The sequence below is a fragment of the Setaria viridis genome, chromosome 6 (genome assembly GCF_005286985.2).
Source record: "Setaria viridis chromosome 6, Setaria_viridis_v4.0, whole genome shotgun sequence".
Taxonomy (NCBI): Eukaryota; Viridiplantae; Streptophyta; class Magnoliopsida; order Poales; family Poaceae; genus Setaria; species Setaria viridis.
The window spans coordinates 13,058,062-13,074,243 of record NC_048268.2 but is presented as its reverse complement, the minus strand read 5'-3'; the positions used below and the strand labels follow the sequence as shown (position 1 = coordinate 13,074,243).

Here is a 16,182-nt window from a genome sequence, read left to right as displayed (position 1 = left end):
ATCAAGAAAGCTCATGAGGGGTCAAACCAATCTAGGAAAAGCTCCAAGGCAAAAGAAGAACCGCCAAGAATCCCAATTGAGTACCATAGAAAAGATATCAATTGAAGGATCAAAAATTGATATCACTTGAAGAAAATGAAATCCAATTGAAAGATCAAATATGATACCAATTAAAAGATCAAAAGCGGATATCAAAAACCAAAGCAAGTCCTTGGTCCAAACTCCCTCTCGAATGAAGCTGAACTCCCCCTCAACCAAAGACACCTAGCAAAGAAAAGCTAGAAAAAGAAGGGGCAAAAGAAAAGCTCTAACTCCAATAAAAAAGAAGAGAAAATGCAACCCAAAGACAAGGCAGGCCCAAAAGCAAGATAAAGCTCAATTCATGTCACACAATGCAATGATAATACTAATGAGAGGAATTAAAGCATTGCAACATGATTCTACATTTATGAATAAAAGATTGGGCAAGCAAACATGTCGACAAGGTGCAAATGATCATACAAAGATACTAAGCTAAAATGATACCAAATGAACAACATGCATACCCAATATGAAGACTAAGCTAAAGCATGGCACGATGTTCATGTGGATCATTCACCAAGATATATTACAACGCTAGCATGACAAGATATACATGAAGATCACACATGCTAACATGAAAAGGTGGTTAGCCTACCATGGTATATTCACAGCATGATACAAGTATAAAACATGCAAAAGAGTCCACAAGTGAGTAGTATACACGAAAGGAAAAACTCACTATACAATTGTACATCCAAACGGTGTGAAGAACCATCAAGTCTTGATCACCTCAAGCAAAAGATCAAGTCCCTTCAAGCTCATGTCCTCCACCCGCATCCCCGTACCTACACATGAGGGGACAAAGAAGACCGAGTCTAGGATCCCAAAGGGTTAGCAAGCATATACTTGGGAATCCAAAACTTAATCACACAGGTAAAAGATGCACTCAACTTATCATGTGGGTTAGCATGATGAAAATGCCAGTTCAAATGAGAAGATTTTGAAACGCCCTTGGAACCATGCCTCAAAGGAGCAACTCGAGAAGAAGAACGAGTGCTACGACTACAAAAAAGGCAATGATCCCCCGAGGTCTTAAGAGAAGAACCAATACAAGCATCATGAGAACCATGTCGTGGACCAACATAAGAAGAACTAAAAGCATGTCCACGTGCATGACCTAACTCACTAGAACAGGAGTCATAAAACCCATCAATGAAATGTGGCTTCTTACTCGGCTCAAAAGTGCTCATGCCATGATATGGGCTATGAACAACCAAAGGCCTAGAAGCACGAGTTCGCCGCATTTGTCTTGCACGACGATAACAAAAGCTCTCTTGTGTTGGGATACGAGGTAGGCTACACTAGCGCAAATCAAAAAATTTCTACCGCGTAAACCAGGAAAACTGCCGTATAAGGATCACGGGATTACCACTCGACGCACTACTGGTGCGGAAGATGTAGATTCGCGTAGTGCAGCGAAGTCGATCAGCGTAGTCGTACATAGTCAATCACATCGACGTCTAGCAGCTCCTCAGCAGCTCGTCCACGTGCAGCAAGATCGCCCTCGTGCCGCGGCTTGTCGTGGCTCGTCGGCAGCTCGTTGGCGGCTCGTCCAAGTGCTGCAGGCGCAACACCTCCAAGGTATCCACACGTGCAGCGAGGAAGCGTCGCAAGCCGGACTGCTAGATCCGTGAGTTGCAACAGGCGAGGGCGTGGGAGGTGCGGCAGATGTGTTTTGCCAAAAAGATGTAAACCCTAGGGCGCCCCCACCCCTCTATTTATAGAGGTTCCTAACGGGCCTCTAGGTCCGAGGCCCATGTAGGGATATGAGGTAGGCTACACTAGCGCAATGCAAAAATTCTACCGCGTATAACCAGGAAGAACTGCCGTATAAGGATCACGGGATTACCACTCGACGCACTACTGGTGCGGAAGATGTAGATATGCGTCGATGCAGTGAAGACGATCACGTAGTCATACGTAGTCGATCAACGTAGTCGTACGTAGTCGATCACGTCCAGTAGCTCCTCAGCAGCTCGTCCACGTGCAGCAAGATCGCCTCCGGTACCGCGGCTCGTCGTCAGCTCATCGTGGCTCGTCGGCGGCTCGTCCAAGTGCTGCAGGCGCAACACCTCCAAGGTATCCACACGTGCAGGGAGGAAGCGTCGCAAGCCGGACTGCTAGATCCTTGAGTTGCAACAGGCGAGGGCGTGGGAGGCGCGGCAGATGTGTTTTGCCAAAAAGATGTAAACCCTAGGGCGCCCCCACCCCTCTATTTATAAAGGTTCCTAACGGGCCTCTAGGTCCGAGGCCCATTAGTACTTCTAAACCTAATCCAACTCGGATCACATCCGAACTGGGCTTCCAGCCCCTTAAGTGTGCGACCCTATGGGTTCGGATACGTATGGACATGGCCCGAGTACTCCTACTCGGCCCAATAGTCGGTAGCGGCCTCTAGCAAGACGTGCCAACTCCTATATGCACACGAAGATCATATCAAACGAACCATCACAACATAATATACATGCTATTCCCTTTGCCTCACGATATTTGGTCTAGCTTCAAGCCGACTGCTCTTTCTCGATCCTGTGATTCGGAATCCCTTTGTAGGTTAACTCTTAACCGTACGTAGCATGGCCATGCATTTTCGGATCCGATCACTTGAGGGGCCCAGAGATATCACTCTCAATCAGAGAGGGGCAAATCCCATCTTGATTGACCATGTCTCATAGCATGCTTCTTGACAAACCCGAAAGCTACCTTTATAACTACCCTGTTACGGCATAGCGTTTGATAGCCCCTAAGTAGGTCGATCCACATCTAGAATACATGCGACAATCTCAGGTCTAAGGACAAAGCGTATATGTTGTTTAAAGAGAGAACTACTTCTCGTGTTGGGTCAGTCCTAGCACATGTCTCCACATGTGTCCACATTATTAGTTCAACATCTCCATGTCTATGACTTGTGAAACATAGTCATCAACTAATACATGTGCTAGTCTAATATTCATGTGTGTCCTCACATGAACTCCGACTAGGCACAACTTTAGAATAACCATACAAGTAAAGAGTTTCACATACAATTCACATAATTGCAAATCAATTCAAGTAGCCTTCAATGGATATTCAATGAACACAACATACAAATCATGGATACAAATGGAATATCATCATCTCTATGATTGCCTCTAGGGCATACCTCCAACATCTTGGTGCTCATCTTTCTCACAATATGAGCAATGGTACAAAGGCCTTTTTGTAGGCACGATCCGAGAGGACGAATCATCATTATCATTCAAGTGAGAAGTCCCTTGGGACTTAGAGCAAGAAGCATCAACAACATCTGTTGGCGCTGAAATTTGGCCGATGGCCCTCAGCGTCAAACACACGACCCGGGAGAATCTGCTTAGCTCTTGTTCAGGTTATTGCCTTGGTGCGGTTAGCGCGACGCGCCAGAGCGTATCAGCAAGTCGGCCGATTTACTGTAGAGATCACCAGCTATAAGACAGCCGATACTCGCGTAGCAATCATAAGGAAAACTTCTAGAGCAATCTAAACAACACTACAAAAGCAACACTTGGAGTAGATCTAATCGGCTATGTGATGATAAAGGATAAAAATAATAAAAGCCGACATTTCGTACCTCAAGCTGGATAACTGGTGATAAAAACTAAAATAACGGGTAAAACCTATGACTCTAGTTGATATCAATAACTGGTGAATAAATCTAAATGAAACAACAGCGATACGCCCGAAGTTAAAGCTTAGATATTACTCGATAAGCGGAACTTACAGAATCGGCCGGAGATTGTGTAGATGCAGCCCTGCCAATACGTATGAACTCGTGAAAGAAAAAGGTTTTGGCAAAGTCGCCGACTTGAAAGTAAAGTATGAGGAAAGAGTAGATTTGTTGTATTGATTGATGATGTTTTTACAAGCCTCTTGAGACAACTATCTATACATTATTACAACAGATTTCCTAACCGACTAGGATCTATCTCTAATGAATATTTACAAACATGACTCGTATTCGAGTTGGTTATTATTTCCTACAGGCCTATCTTTTTCTTCAACAAATCTTCATCCTAGCCCACCTTAGGCCCAAACCGGCCAAACTGCTTTGACTCCCAATTGGCCAGCCTCCACCGATTTCTTCCGCCAATCGGCTGAAACACTGTAGCTTCAATCGGCTGATTCCCAACTGTAGCTTCTAATCCGCCGCATCGGCCCCCCTTTTCAACTTCTGCCGCCTCTTCAACTCGTAAGCATCCGGGCCTCCGAAGATCATGAGTCACCCGTCCAGCTCGGGGAAGTTGTCCCCCTCCCATCCATCTGTCGGGGTGGGGGCCTTGGTTTTCTTCTTCCATGTGTCTGTCGCCTTGAGGTTTCCCTATAGGTACTTCATGAGGAAGGAGTCCTTGTAGAGGTTCTTGGCCAGGAACACATGGTTAGGGCATGGTCCGTCGAGGATCTTCTCAAAGTAGTCAGTCAGGGGTTTCCCACCCTTCTTCTCTGACCGCTCCGCCGCTGCGATGAGCTCGTTCTCCCATCGCGGCTTGTTCTTCTTCTTTTTCATGCGCCCATGGGAAGTCGTGGCCTCGTCCTCTTCTCTTTTTTCCTTTCCTTTGCTACACTCAAACACGGCGTCCACAGCTTCCTCCCCCAAGGCATGATTGGTGGTGATGTCCAACAGCTCCTTGGTGGTTTGCAGCTTCGAGCATCCGAGCTTGTGCACTAGGGACTAGCAGGTTGTGCCAGAGATGAAGGCTCCGACTACATCCGCGTTGACTATGTCAGGGAGCTCATTACACTTCCTCAAGAATTGTCAGATGTAATCCAAGAGGGTTTCACCCAACTTCTGCCTGCAGCTCTTCAAGTCCCATGAGTTCCCGGCCTGAGTGTACGTGCCTTGGAATTTGCTGCTGAAGACATCCTTCAGGTCGGCCTAGCCTTGGATTTGGCCGTGCGGTAAGTACTCGAGCTAGGCCCTGGGGGAGTCGGCCAGACAGACTGGGAGGTATTGAATGATGAAATACTCATCGTCGGCCTCTCCTACTCGACAGGCCAGTTGGTAGTCCTCGAGCCATACTTGGGGGTTGGTGGCACCAGCGTACCTGGCGACATGCGTCGGAGGTCAAAAGCATGGGCGGAAGGGCGCATTACGGATCCTTCTCCCGAAGGCTCAGGGTTCAGGCCTGTCGGGGCTAGGGCTCCGACCGTGCTAGTTGTCGTGGCATGCCCTCTCCTTCTAGGCGATCTTGGGCTCCTTGTCAGCGTGCCGCCGGGCATTGATCGTGTCGCGTGCATCCTGCTTCTTACCCACCCGGTCGTTTATCAACGTGGTCGGGGCATGATGACTCGCAGTAGGAGCGCGATCACTCTTTCCCAGGCATCAAGAGGTACCCGACCGAGTCGAGGCTCCGTCATCCCTAAAGCTGGCGTGACTTCGCCTGCTCCCTAATGCTTCGTGCTGCCTCACATGGGAGCTTTCAGCTTGCTGTACGGCCGCCATCTCTAGTTGCGATGGATCTGCCTAGACGTGGGGTCGATCGACTCGGGAACCGAGTAGAGGATCATGGCTGCAGTGGCCATGTTCTGAATTGCCCGTGCGAAGCATGGTACGTCCTCGGCTCCCTGAATGATCTCGTGTTGGACTTGCCAGGCGTGGGTCCGTGCGGCATCCCCTCGCTATCGTCGTTAGGGATCTAGCTCCGCCTGCTGCCACTCTAGCTGCTGCCGTTCCCCCTCGAGTTCTGCACGCCGAGCTTTAAGAATTTCCGCCCGCTCCCGGGCGTAGGCTTTGCGCTGCTCCGTCATTAGCTGGTCTGGCAGGGTGTCCATGGTGGCTTCTTCGGCAATGGGTTGCTTGCTGCCGTAAGGTCCTAGTTTTGAGCTTGAACTGTCGTTGGCGTCATCGTTGAGGAGGTCGTGGATGGATGCCGAAGCATAGTCCATCATGCCGACAAAGATGGGCACGTTTGGGGTGCGGACAGTGGCTTCTAGTGACTTCCGTGAGAAGATGTTCACCAACGCGTAGAGGGTGGCCTCGATCTCCTTGCGAGGTGGGTTCGGCCTGAGGTAGCTGTTGATGCAGCTGGCGATCACGTCTACTTCGGTGTCGAGGAAAGCGTCATCGGCCATGGCGTTCGTATCGATGATGCGTGGGGTTGTCGGATCAACAAGCTTAAGGTGTGAATTCTTTATTCCTGAGCTTGAGAGCTCAAGTTTGTAGTAGGAGGTTACAAACAGTGCATATGTGTGCTTGTGCTTGTGTGTGTTCTACTTGGAGTCGAATCTCCTCTCTCGTCCCCCTCCCCCCCCCCGTCCTTATATTCATGGCTCATGGGGAGGGTTACACTGTAGATCGTCGTGGGAAACCCGTTTAGTTGGGCGCTCTACTTGATTGGTAGTTGTGGGGACCATCCTCGAGTTGAGGCCTCTTTCTGCTCCATATCCATCGAGATCTTTGTCAGGGCCCGCTCTTCCGGTCGCCTTGGTTGTTGAACCCAGCCCCTACACGTATCTGGGGGTGGCACCTGCCCCCGATCACTTCACCTAACACCATCATGATGGTGAATCAGGCATGCTTGACTAGGTACTATTCGAAACAGTGCCACCACACCATTCCCGACTGGGGATCTTTGTCCTGGGCCTACTGTCCTATCCTCCGGGGCACGAACAACGGTGCGCTTGATTGATCGGCCCGCATTTTCCTCGCTCCAGCCCACATGGGCTTAGATGCGGTCGTCATATCGGGAAGGTCTACTATGTGGTAGTCCTGGCCCATCATTACATCTCGGCCCTCGCATGACGCCCTGGGCCGATTCGATGGTCTGTTTTCCTTGAATCCTAGGCTCATCCTCGGGTCCCATCGGCCAGTCGAGCGGTGATGGCGGTGGCCTCCCGTTTGGCCCAATAAGCTTCATTTTCTAACCCATCTTTGTTCAGGCTTAACGATGGTTTAGGGTATCCCTAATCTGGATACCCGTCACCAATCACAGACATGATTGAGCCTTGCGTTGAAGGTGTGGAGCCTTGTCCATTATCAGAAATACTCAAGGATGTACCAAAAAATTCTCCAGCTTCATTCAAATGATGGTGAAATCTGTCTCCCAGCAAGTCTTGAGCTTCATGAAGTCTTTCCACCCCAGGGCTGATCTGACACCCATTGCTCAAGGCATAGCAGTAGATTGCTCCGACGAACACTTCAAGGAGATCATGTAGGAGATGGATCCCATTGCTGAGGAAGTAGCTACTCAGTTCGACCTTGAGTAGATCTATGTCAAACAAACATTAGTCTATGCAAAAACAATTGTTAATGCACGGCATGTAATATATCTAAGTCTTTGTGCAATTTAATGTTTGCTTTGTGACTTGTTATCTTTTAGTGCTTCGTACGAATAACCCTGATTTGTGCTTGTGTGGTTAATGTAAGTGTTTATGCACAAGGCTTTTCTTGCAAGCCTCATCAGTTGCCGATGTAGAGTACTTAAGGCCGCGTTTTCCTTTTGTGGAATGTGAGTACCTGAGCTATCTAGAAAATAGACCTCTGGATGAGTAGTCTCTTCAGGTTTCACGACATAAATGCTTGATGTTCCACGAGTTGTTGACATCTTCACCAGAGAGATATTGGAGCCTATACGAACTAGGTCCAGTGACCTTGGAGACTATGAACGGTCCCTCCCATGGTGAGTTGAGCTTGTGCAGCCTCTTGGTGTCTTGGATATGCTTCAGGACCATATCACCTACATTGAACGAGCGTTCTTTGACGTTGCAATCATGATAGCTATGGATCCCCTCTAGGTATCTTGCAGACTGGATGAGTGCTGCACAGTGGGCTTCTTCAAGGCTATCTAGATCTAGACTTCTTGTTTCTTCAGCTGCACCTTCCTCATACTACTCGACTATTGGAGATTTCCACATAACATCGGCAGATAGGACAACTTCAGATCCATAGATGAGGAAATAGGGTGATTGCCCTATAGGCTTGCACGACTAGGTACGAAGCCCTCAGAGAACATTCGGTAGTTCTTTGAGCCACTTGCCTCCTTTAGTGTTCGATATGTCATGCAACCATTTCTTTAGGGCGTCTAGAACCATCCCGTTGGCACGCTCAACCTGGCCATTAGCCCGCAGATGAGCCACAAAGACGTACTGGATGTTGATCCCACTGTTCTCGCAGTACTCTCAGAACTCATGGTTATTGAAATTGGAACCCAAGTCTGTGATGATGCGATTGGGGAAACCATAGCGGTGGACAATTTCATCGAGGAAGTCAAGCACTCGGTTTGCCTTGGGACAGGTTACTGGCTTGACCTCGATACACTTCGTGAACTTGTCAATTGCCACTAGAACTCGGCTGAACCCTCCCGCTGTTGGTAATGGGCCGATCATGTCAAGCCCCCATCATGCAAAGGGCCAAGAGGGTGGTATGGTGATTAGCTTGCAGGTAGGGACATGTTGTTGCTTGGTGAAGAATTGGCACCCTTGACATCGTGGGCTAGTTCCTCGATGTCAGCGAAAGCTGTAGGCCAATAGAATCCTAATCTGAAAGCTTTTCCTACGATCGTTCGTGAAGATGCATGATTCTCGTAGATGCCTTTGTGGATCTCCTCCAGTATGTCCTTGTCGTCTTCTCATAAGATGCACTTCATGAGCACTCCTGACGATGCGCCTCTTCTGTATAGCTTATCTCTAACTAGAATGTAGTTTTTGCTGCACCGTGAGACTTGTTCTGTGTGACATCCCTAGTAATTAAGAGCAAGATCAAGAGAAATTAAGAAAGAGATTAGAGACAAATCAAAAATTTCTAAAGATCAAAGGCCCAACAAATATTGCTAAGTGTTAAACTCCTTTATAATGGTGCTCTCTGAGGCAGAAAGTAAAAACAAATTTTATATAAGAACTCAAATTTTGGCTAATATAAAAGTGGTAGATCTCTTCAAATTGAGCATCATGTGTGCATAATTGAGCACCTTGGCCATGCATTGTTTAAGTTCACATAATTGTTGTTTATTGTTGAATTTCAAACTTGTGAAGCAACTCCAATTTCTGCTAGATTCATAGAAAATGACATATAATTTGAAGTGGATGGAGTACCTCTTGCTATAGCACCTTCCTCTTACTAGGTTCCCAATGCATCTTAGGCCTACATTACACAAGAATCGGAGAGCTTTAACATGCCATGGCAGAATAACACTAGGATTTGAAACAAACTAATATATATTTGGCAGTTCTTATAACATGCAACATGCAGTATTTTAGTTTGTAACATGGATGTGGGTGATACCGAAATAGTATATATGCTCAAGAACAATTAGTTTATTAGTGGAATATCTGTGAAAGTGTTAACCCTTTTTTTGCAATGGGGCCACTGATACTAGCTGGATAGTGCATATAATGATTGGATCTTTACAATTGATCCAGATGGAGAAAACCAAAAAAGACATTACCCTGTGTTAACCAACCATTAAACATGGAAGTTCAAAGGTTGCTACGTCATTGTTACTTTCCTTATCTTGGTTTTAGCCAAATTAAAATAACCTGTAAAATGGTTGGACCATCCCAGTCAGACATGATCTTTACTTATAAAGAAAATTATGTTAACTTCTTCGTCTAATATACCATATAATGATCATCACTCCCCACACAAAACCATGTATTTCATTCTGGCCATAGCAATAATGGCATGATTCTTGTTCTGCCAATATAGAATTTCAAGGTGTAAGCTTGTCAGTCATGGTTGGTGGTGAGTAACAAATGTTCTTCAAGGCAAACCGATTCCTCAATCAGCTGATTTTGTGTTGGATACTTGTGTTTTCCTGCAGCACTGGGAGCACTCACCACAGGTGAGAAACAAGGAGCTGGTTCTTCAAGTGCATGAAAGACACAAGTTGCCATCACAAAGCCTTATAAATCAAGAAGGCTCTTTTAGTTGTATCCGTAGATTGCGTAACTGGGTTTGTGGCCAGCTTAATATTTTTGACATGTGAACGTGCTATTGGTTCCTGCCCTGCTGGGGCAATGCTTTCTGGATCTTTCTGTAAGGGATGATTAGTAGTTCCTCAGTAGATTTCTTCTTAATACAAAGATACGCAGCTCTCATACGTCTTCTTAATACAAAGATACGCAGCTCATGCGTATTCTCGAAAAGTAGTTCCTCAATAGCTGTAAACTACTCGATGCCAAGATCTATGGTCTTGTCTGTAAGATGGTAACACAAGTGAAATCTCACTATCTGTGTGCTCCGGAACTACAGCTTGCAAATTTGCAATCAGGACTCGGAGTGCATGTGACCTCTTTTGTTGGAAGGTGCTGGTGCTCACGAGAATGAGCATATGAAATTGACCATTGCAATTTCTAGCAAATCATGTTGTTCCTACTCAAGTTCAGTTTGTTTCCACTTCCTGTGGCTTTATTTGTTAGATAACAGCTGAATTGTTTTGTGAATGCGTACTTTATTGCAAATGTTTTATTCTCCTCTTTGGCACGGTGCATCTGTTTTAACAGTAATGGAGTAGTGTTTGAGCATTAGCAGTATGATTTTATTCTGTTCATGTACCACATGATAATGCTGAATGTCAGTGTCGAAGGCCGATGGCACTGCCGCGGAGTACGTTTGGGTCCTGTGCTTCTTTGAAGAAGCTATCCTCATCCTGCCGCCCATTTTCAGAGGCACATATCTGCCTGCATCTTTCTCAACATCTTGTAGATTGACAACTGACAAATATCAATAACCAGCTATCGCCATCCACCACGAGAAAATTCGTAAGTGAGCTGGGTGGGTGAGGCTTTCAGCCTGTGATTCTGTGAAGGACATTTTGGTCCACGTAGAAAAAACTGACAAGGGACAAGGCACAAGTTAACGGAAACAGCTAACGGACTGAACGGCAATGCCATATAGGGAATGCCATATAGGGAATGAATTTCGGATGTATGTCAAATAAGGAAATTCAAATTTTTGAAGGTCAAGAAAAGATCAGTCATATTTTACCAGTGTTAAATAAGAAATTGTCTCTTCATTTGATGACCTGAGAGCCTGGGACAAGCTCCGCATTCAACCAATACTGAAAAGAATATCTCGCTTCTTTTATTTAGAGTCTGTTTGGATCCAAGTGCTAATGGGTGAAAGTGCTAAAGTTCAGTACCTTTATGCATAATCCAAACGGGGGGCTAATGGGAGGACTTTAGCCCTTCCTAAAAAGGTGCAAAAAGCATTAGCTAGTGGGGAAGAGTTAATGGATACTAATGGCATGTGAAAAGATCAGAAAGGGAAGAGAGAGAAAGGGGAAGGTGAGGAGATAAAGGGGCAAAAGTGCCGCTTCATGGACTTTAGCTCTATCCATTAGCTATGTCTTTCAAATGGGAGTGCTAATAAGTTGAAGTGCTAAATTTTAGATGGGTTAAACTTTAGCAATAACACGTCAAACGAGCCTTAGGATGAATGCAGGGTAGGCTCCTGACGTGCTTTTATGCGAAAAAGGAAAAATAAAAGTTTGAGGCCGTCCGGTATCTTTAGCAAATGGGAGTCTATTTGACTGTATCCATGCCTGCAACAATGTTTCGAATTCCAACATGAAACTTCTATTAAAAGAAGCAAGTCAACGTAAGCCAAACCGTGAGAAAACCACCAAACAAACCTCTAGAACCAAAGGTGGAATCTCAAGATAAGAAACGGAATCTTGACACGAGTGCCCATAAGCACCAAAACTGAAACATGAGCAAGTATGCATACAACGATGTACTTAACTAAGAAACTGAACTTAACAAACTCAGCCGATCTTGAATACAAAGCAATTTCCCAGTGCCAGGATCAATGCATTTGAGCTCTTGGACAGCTACGTACTTAGGTGTGAATTCCTGCTGTGCAGAGAACCACATAAACCCATATATACAAGACAACAACAGCTTCACATGCATATATACCACATAAACACAGCTTCTGAACTACAGGGTACAGTACATGCATGAACTCCAAAGAACGCAAAAATGTTATGTGATTTCTGAGCCAACCATATGGTCATTAATGAACATGACGCAGAAAGTGGCATAGCAAGTATACCGACGCCACAAAACAAAAATATCCACACATGCTATGCGGGCACACCAGTTCTCAAGTGCCACAACAAAGCTAAGTCTGCAAAAGAAGTTCATCCATCAGCATGAATACATCGATTATGTCTTACACAGGCTGAATACCCCAAAATTGCTGGAAGTCGCAAATCTTCTACAGATCTAGTTGACATCGAATATATGATAACACTCATTATTAGGGGTACTGTAGCGCACAAATCATACAATTACTCTAACAAATAGGTAGTCAAAATTTTCTTTCCAGATAGAAACTCAGATACAGGATTTGAGGTCAATTGCTCCCAAAACAGAGGAAGAAAGCAAGACTTTGATCCATTCCCTGTCTCATGTACAACAACACAGCACTGTAGGTAGATTTATCTTCATCATCCAGAACTTCTACCTCGCTTTGCATATTTCAATCAGGCATGTGGACATCATCCGGTAAGCATCCATTTTTCCTGCATGGAAACAGAACATCAGTCAACAGGTCCGAAGGGAGATCACAACTAACACAGGCTACAGTATACATGTAACAAAAAAGTAAACTTTCATCATGTAGAAGAGATTTCTGTTGAACTCCAGTTATGTTTGTGGTATAAGAACAATTGATGTTGGGGCAAGCCGCAAGCCGAGTATAGTTATTATGTTAGGTTAGGACACTTTGGTCATGCAACAATGGATACGTACACACATTTGTACGACAGCATAAACAACTCCAACAAAACATGCCCTGATGCTTTCAATCTCAACTTGTGCATTTTCAATAGCATTAAAAAATATTTTAATCCACAAAACTACTATTCGAATACATGGTCCTATCCAATTAATAGAAAATGAATGATTATAAACTTGGTGACAAGAAAAATTGTATCTACCAACAGGCCTCTATGTATCAGTGAAAAGGTGCATATTATAACACAGATTTGGTGTTTGTTACATCTTGTGATTGTTAAAGATACGATCCACAATCCCAGGCTCAAACAAATAAGGCCTTCAATATTCTACTACCCAAGCCTAACTAATTCTCATGTCCACACGCACTTGATGACGTAAAAATTATGGAACTGAGATGCACTTGAATGTACAAAAACTGTTCATCAGCCATCGTACACAAGAATAATTGGCTATCCAAAGCAAACGAATGCTCCCTTATGTAGGTACAACAATCTACTGTCAAGTAATCAAATCACAATAAAATAATTGTATGTGTACCAAGCTCTTGCACTGCTAGCAACACAATTATAAGACATGTGAAAAACTGCCTTCGCTTGTAAAGCTGAAATTGTCTGGACAATTAATGATTTATTTACAACTTTCATCTAACAGCCATACTCGGCAATCATAAATGTTAGACCTAACATGACATCTTTATTCCCAATTTAACATTCCAGTCCTGTCACTATACATGTCAGCAACGAATGATTATGAAGCAAAAAGTTAATCTGAGGGTGTACTTTAACTATCACACGATAGACAAGCAAACATGTGTTTAACAATTACAAATTCAAATATAGGCACTGAGGTACCTTAGTTACATTTTTCTGATTTTCATAATTAGCAGAGTACAAGAAAGAACCAACTAAAATGAGACATGGGGATATAATTTGAGATATTCTGACAAGGATGGCAATAACCTCTACAAGGATCTAATGGTAGTATACATGCAAGGATTGTGAATTGTGACAAATTATCTATAAAAATTCCATGAACTGCAATTGCTGTATATACCCTCATGTCGGATGTCTTTTACAATGTTGTACAAATCAGCATGTGTGTATTACTTTTAGCTTTTTGCAGGTGCAGTTACTTTTGCAGCAAAAACAAGCTATAGTAGCAGCAATAGATTCTTGATATCTTAACAAAACTAACATACTGATCTAGTCCTCATCTTCATCAGGAACAAGTCTAACAGGACCCTTCACCCTGCTATCACTATTCCCAATAAATTCCTGAGCAGCCTTTGCAAGGAACTCTTCCGCAGCAGCACGAACAGACTTCTTTTGTGGCAAATACTCAGACTTTCTCTTCTGCCCAGACCAGCCCCTTCTTTCTCCTCTACTGATTGCCTGCATGCTTCTCTTTTGATCTGAAACAACAAAAATAAAAACCTCAACTCCAAGCCTTGCTGCTGCTTATGTTCCAGACCTCAACACCAGAAATCCATATGTACCAGATGTCAGGTGGGAAAGTGAGTGTCCAATGAACCTTGCTGCTGCTTGTGTATTCAGTGTAGTAGTAGGGCGAAGTGGTGCTGCAATTGAGTTCAGTGTTAACAGGGTAACAGCATGGCATATCTATGAATAAACTATGAACACACATTGAAAAGTGCAGTACAGTACCCTTGTCCCAGTCCTCAAATCGATTTAATTTCTCTTGCCACAGGCTTAACCTCTCCTGGAAAGAAAAGAATCGAGCCCAGGAGAAAACAACTGTCAACTAAAGAGCTATACCATTTTACAAATACAGAGATTGCATTTCCACTTCAAGTAGTGGCCAGTGGCCACAGGCCACGTAGACTCCACCAAACAATCATAAACATCAAAACTTTCTCCCGGAATAGTTGAAAAGATATAAACATCAAATTCATGTGGCTACATAGAATTCTCCATTCAAGGATTACAAAATATCAATTTTCATTAAACATAAAACTTTGAACAGTAGACAACATGCATAGACTGAATTTTTGATAACATTGTAAATCCAAATAGTACTCCTCATTGAAGAATTGCCATCATCGCCATTTTCAGAACTTTTCTCCTTAAATTAAAATTTCAACGAAATTAGAACAAAGAATTTTTTATTTAAGATGCCCTCACAAAGAACCCCAATGAACTTAATACTTAAACTTTTGGCCATGCAAATTCTACACCAAAAGGGCAACAACAGCAAATTAAGCTAAATGCCAAACCATGTGAAAGGTGAAATTTAAACCATGCAAGCTCTGTTCTGATCCACAAAAAGCTACTGTAAAACCATGCGCATGTTCAATAGGCCTAAGCTAAAGTGCTCCACCCTCACGCTCACTGCTCCAAGGCATTCATTTACACGATATACTACCATCTTCGTTCGAGACTTCCAGTCAATAGCATCGACATTTAACCCCTACTTCAAGTTCAAGGGCATTCAGAGACAAGACACTTCAAAAGATTGAGGATTCTCAGAGCAAGGAGGAGCTTACAAACTCCTTTCTGATGGGGTGCTCGTCGGGGTCAATTCCAGAACACCTTAGCCGCACTGCAAAAATCCACAAAAGGAGACGTTTATTATAAGAAAAGGAAAAAAAAAAGAGAAAAGGCTTAACCTTAAGCAATGAGAAGGGTAAGCGCGGACTGTACCCGCGAAGAGGGAGGTGGCAGCCTGCGCCACCGCGAGGAAGGCGCGCGCCCGGAGCAGTGGCGGGAGCTCGGCCACGGCGTCGGGGTCCGCCGCCGCCGCCGCGAGCAGCTGGGATAGGTGGTCCCCGACGGACTCGGCGGCCGCGAGCGTATCCTCGGCTGCGGATATCGCAGAAGGCGGAACCGCCGAGGCGGCGTCAGCGGAGGTGGCGGCCATGGTCTGGCTTCTAAGCAGATTTGGACGGCGGCGAGGAATTCAGGGAGGCGGGTCGTTTGGGTGCACGGTTAAAAGGATGTGTTAGGGTTGGCATAAGGGCTGTCAAAAAAGCTCGAGACTCGCGAGCTATTCGAACTCGACTCGCTAAAAGCTCTATTCGAGATTGGCTCGTTTTTAAATCAAGCCGAGCTCGAGCCTGACTCCATGCTCTTGTTTACTTCACTCCTAACTCCCAACTTTGGCACTATGTAAAAAGAAGATTCTCCATCACATCAAACTTGCGGTATATGCATGGAATACTAAATATAGATGAAATTAAAAACTAATTGCACAGTTTTGTTGTAGTTTGCGAGACGAATCTTTTGAGCCTAATTAGTCAATGTTTGGGCAATAATTCACAAATACAAACGAAACGTTACAGTGTGCTACAATACCGGTACAGTAATTTTGACACTTCCAATTTTAGCAACTAAACAAGACCCATCATGTTCAGTTTCGCCAAACCCCCACCTACCACCTCTCCCAGGCTATTTC

General features: G+C 44.7%; 1 protein-coding gene across 2 annotated transcripts; it reads right to left on the bottom strand.

Annotated features, from left to right (window-relative positions):
• Window positions 1–12,152: 12,152 nt before the first annotated feature.
• Window positions 12,153–15,770, bottom strand: LOC117861423 (uncharacterized). Of its 2 annotated transcripts, none has more exons than XM_034744982.2 (6): window positions 15,432–15,770; window positions 15,275–15,330; window positions 14,436–14,490; window positions 14,267–14,347; window positions 13,966–14,182; window positions 12,153–12,554 (listed from the first exon to the last, which is right to left on the bottom strand). In XM_034744982.2, the coding sequence occupies exons 1-5, from the start codon at window positions 15,646–15,648 to the stop codon at window positions 13,974–13,976; spliced, it is 618 nt and encodes a 205-aa protein (XP_034600873.1). In that variant the 5' UTR covers window positions 15,649–15,770; the 3' UTR covers window positions 12,153–12,554; window positions 13,966–13,973. The 2 variants fall into 2 exon arrangements, with proteins under 2 accessions (XP_034600873.1, XP_034600872.1); XM_034744981.2 differs by having other exon boundaries at window positions 13,970–14,182; window positions 15,432–15,765.
• Between the last annotated feature and the right edge of the window lie 412 nt (window positions 15,771–16,182).

Excerpts from the sequence above, each read along its gene's own strand:
- LOC117861423 (XM_034744982.2), bottom strand. The coding sequence starts at position 15,648 with ATGGCCGCCACCTCCGCTGACGCCGCCTCGGCGGTTCCGCCTTCTGCG. Across the intron at positions 15,331-15,431 it reads TGCCACCTCCCTCTTCGCGG|TGCGGCTAAGGTGTTCTGGA; the intron begins GTACAGTCCGCG and ends GGATTTTTGCAG. Across the intron at positions 14,491-15,274 it reads ACCCCATCAGAAAGGAGTTT|GAGAGGTTAAGCCTGTGGCA; the intron begins GTAAGCTCCTCC and ends TTTTCTTTCCAG.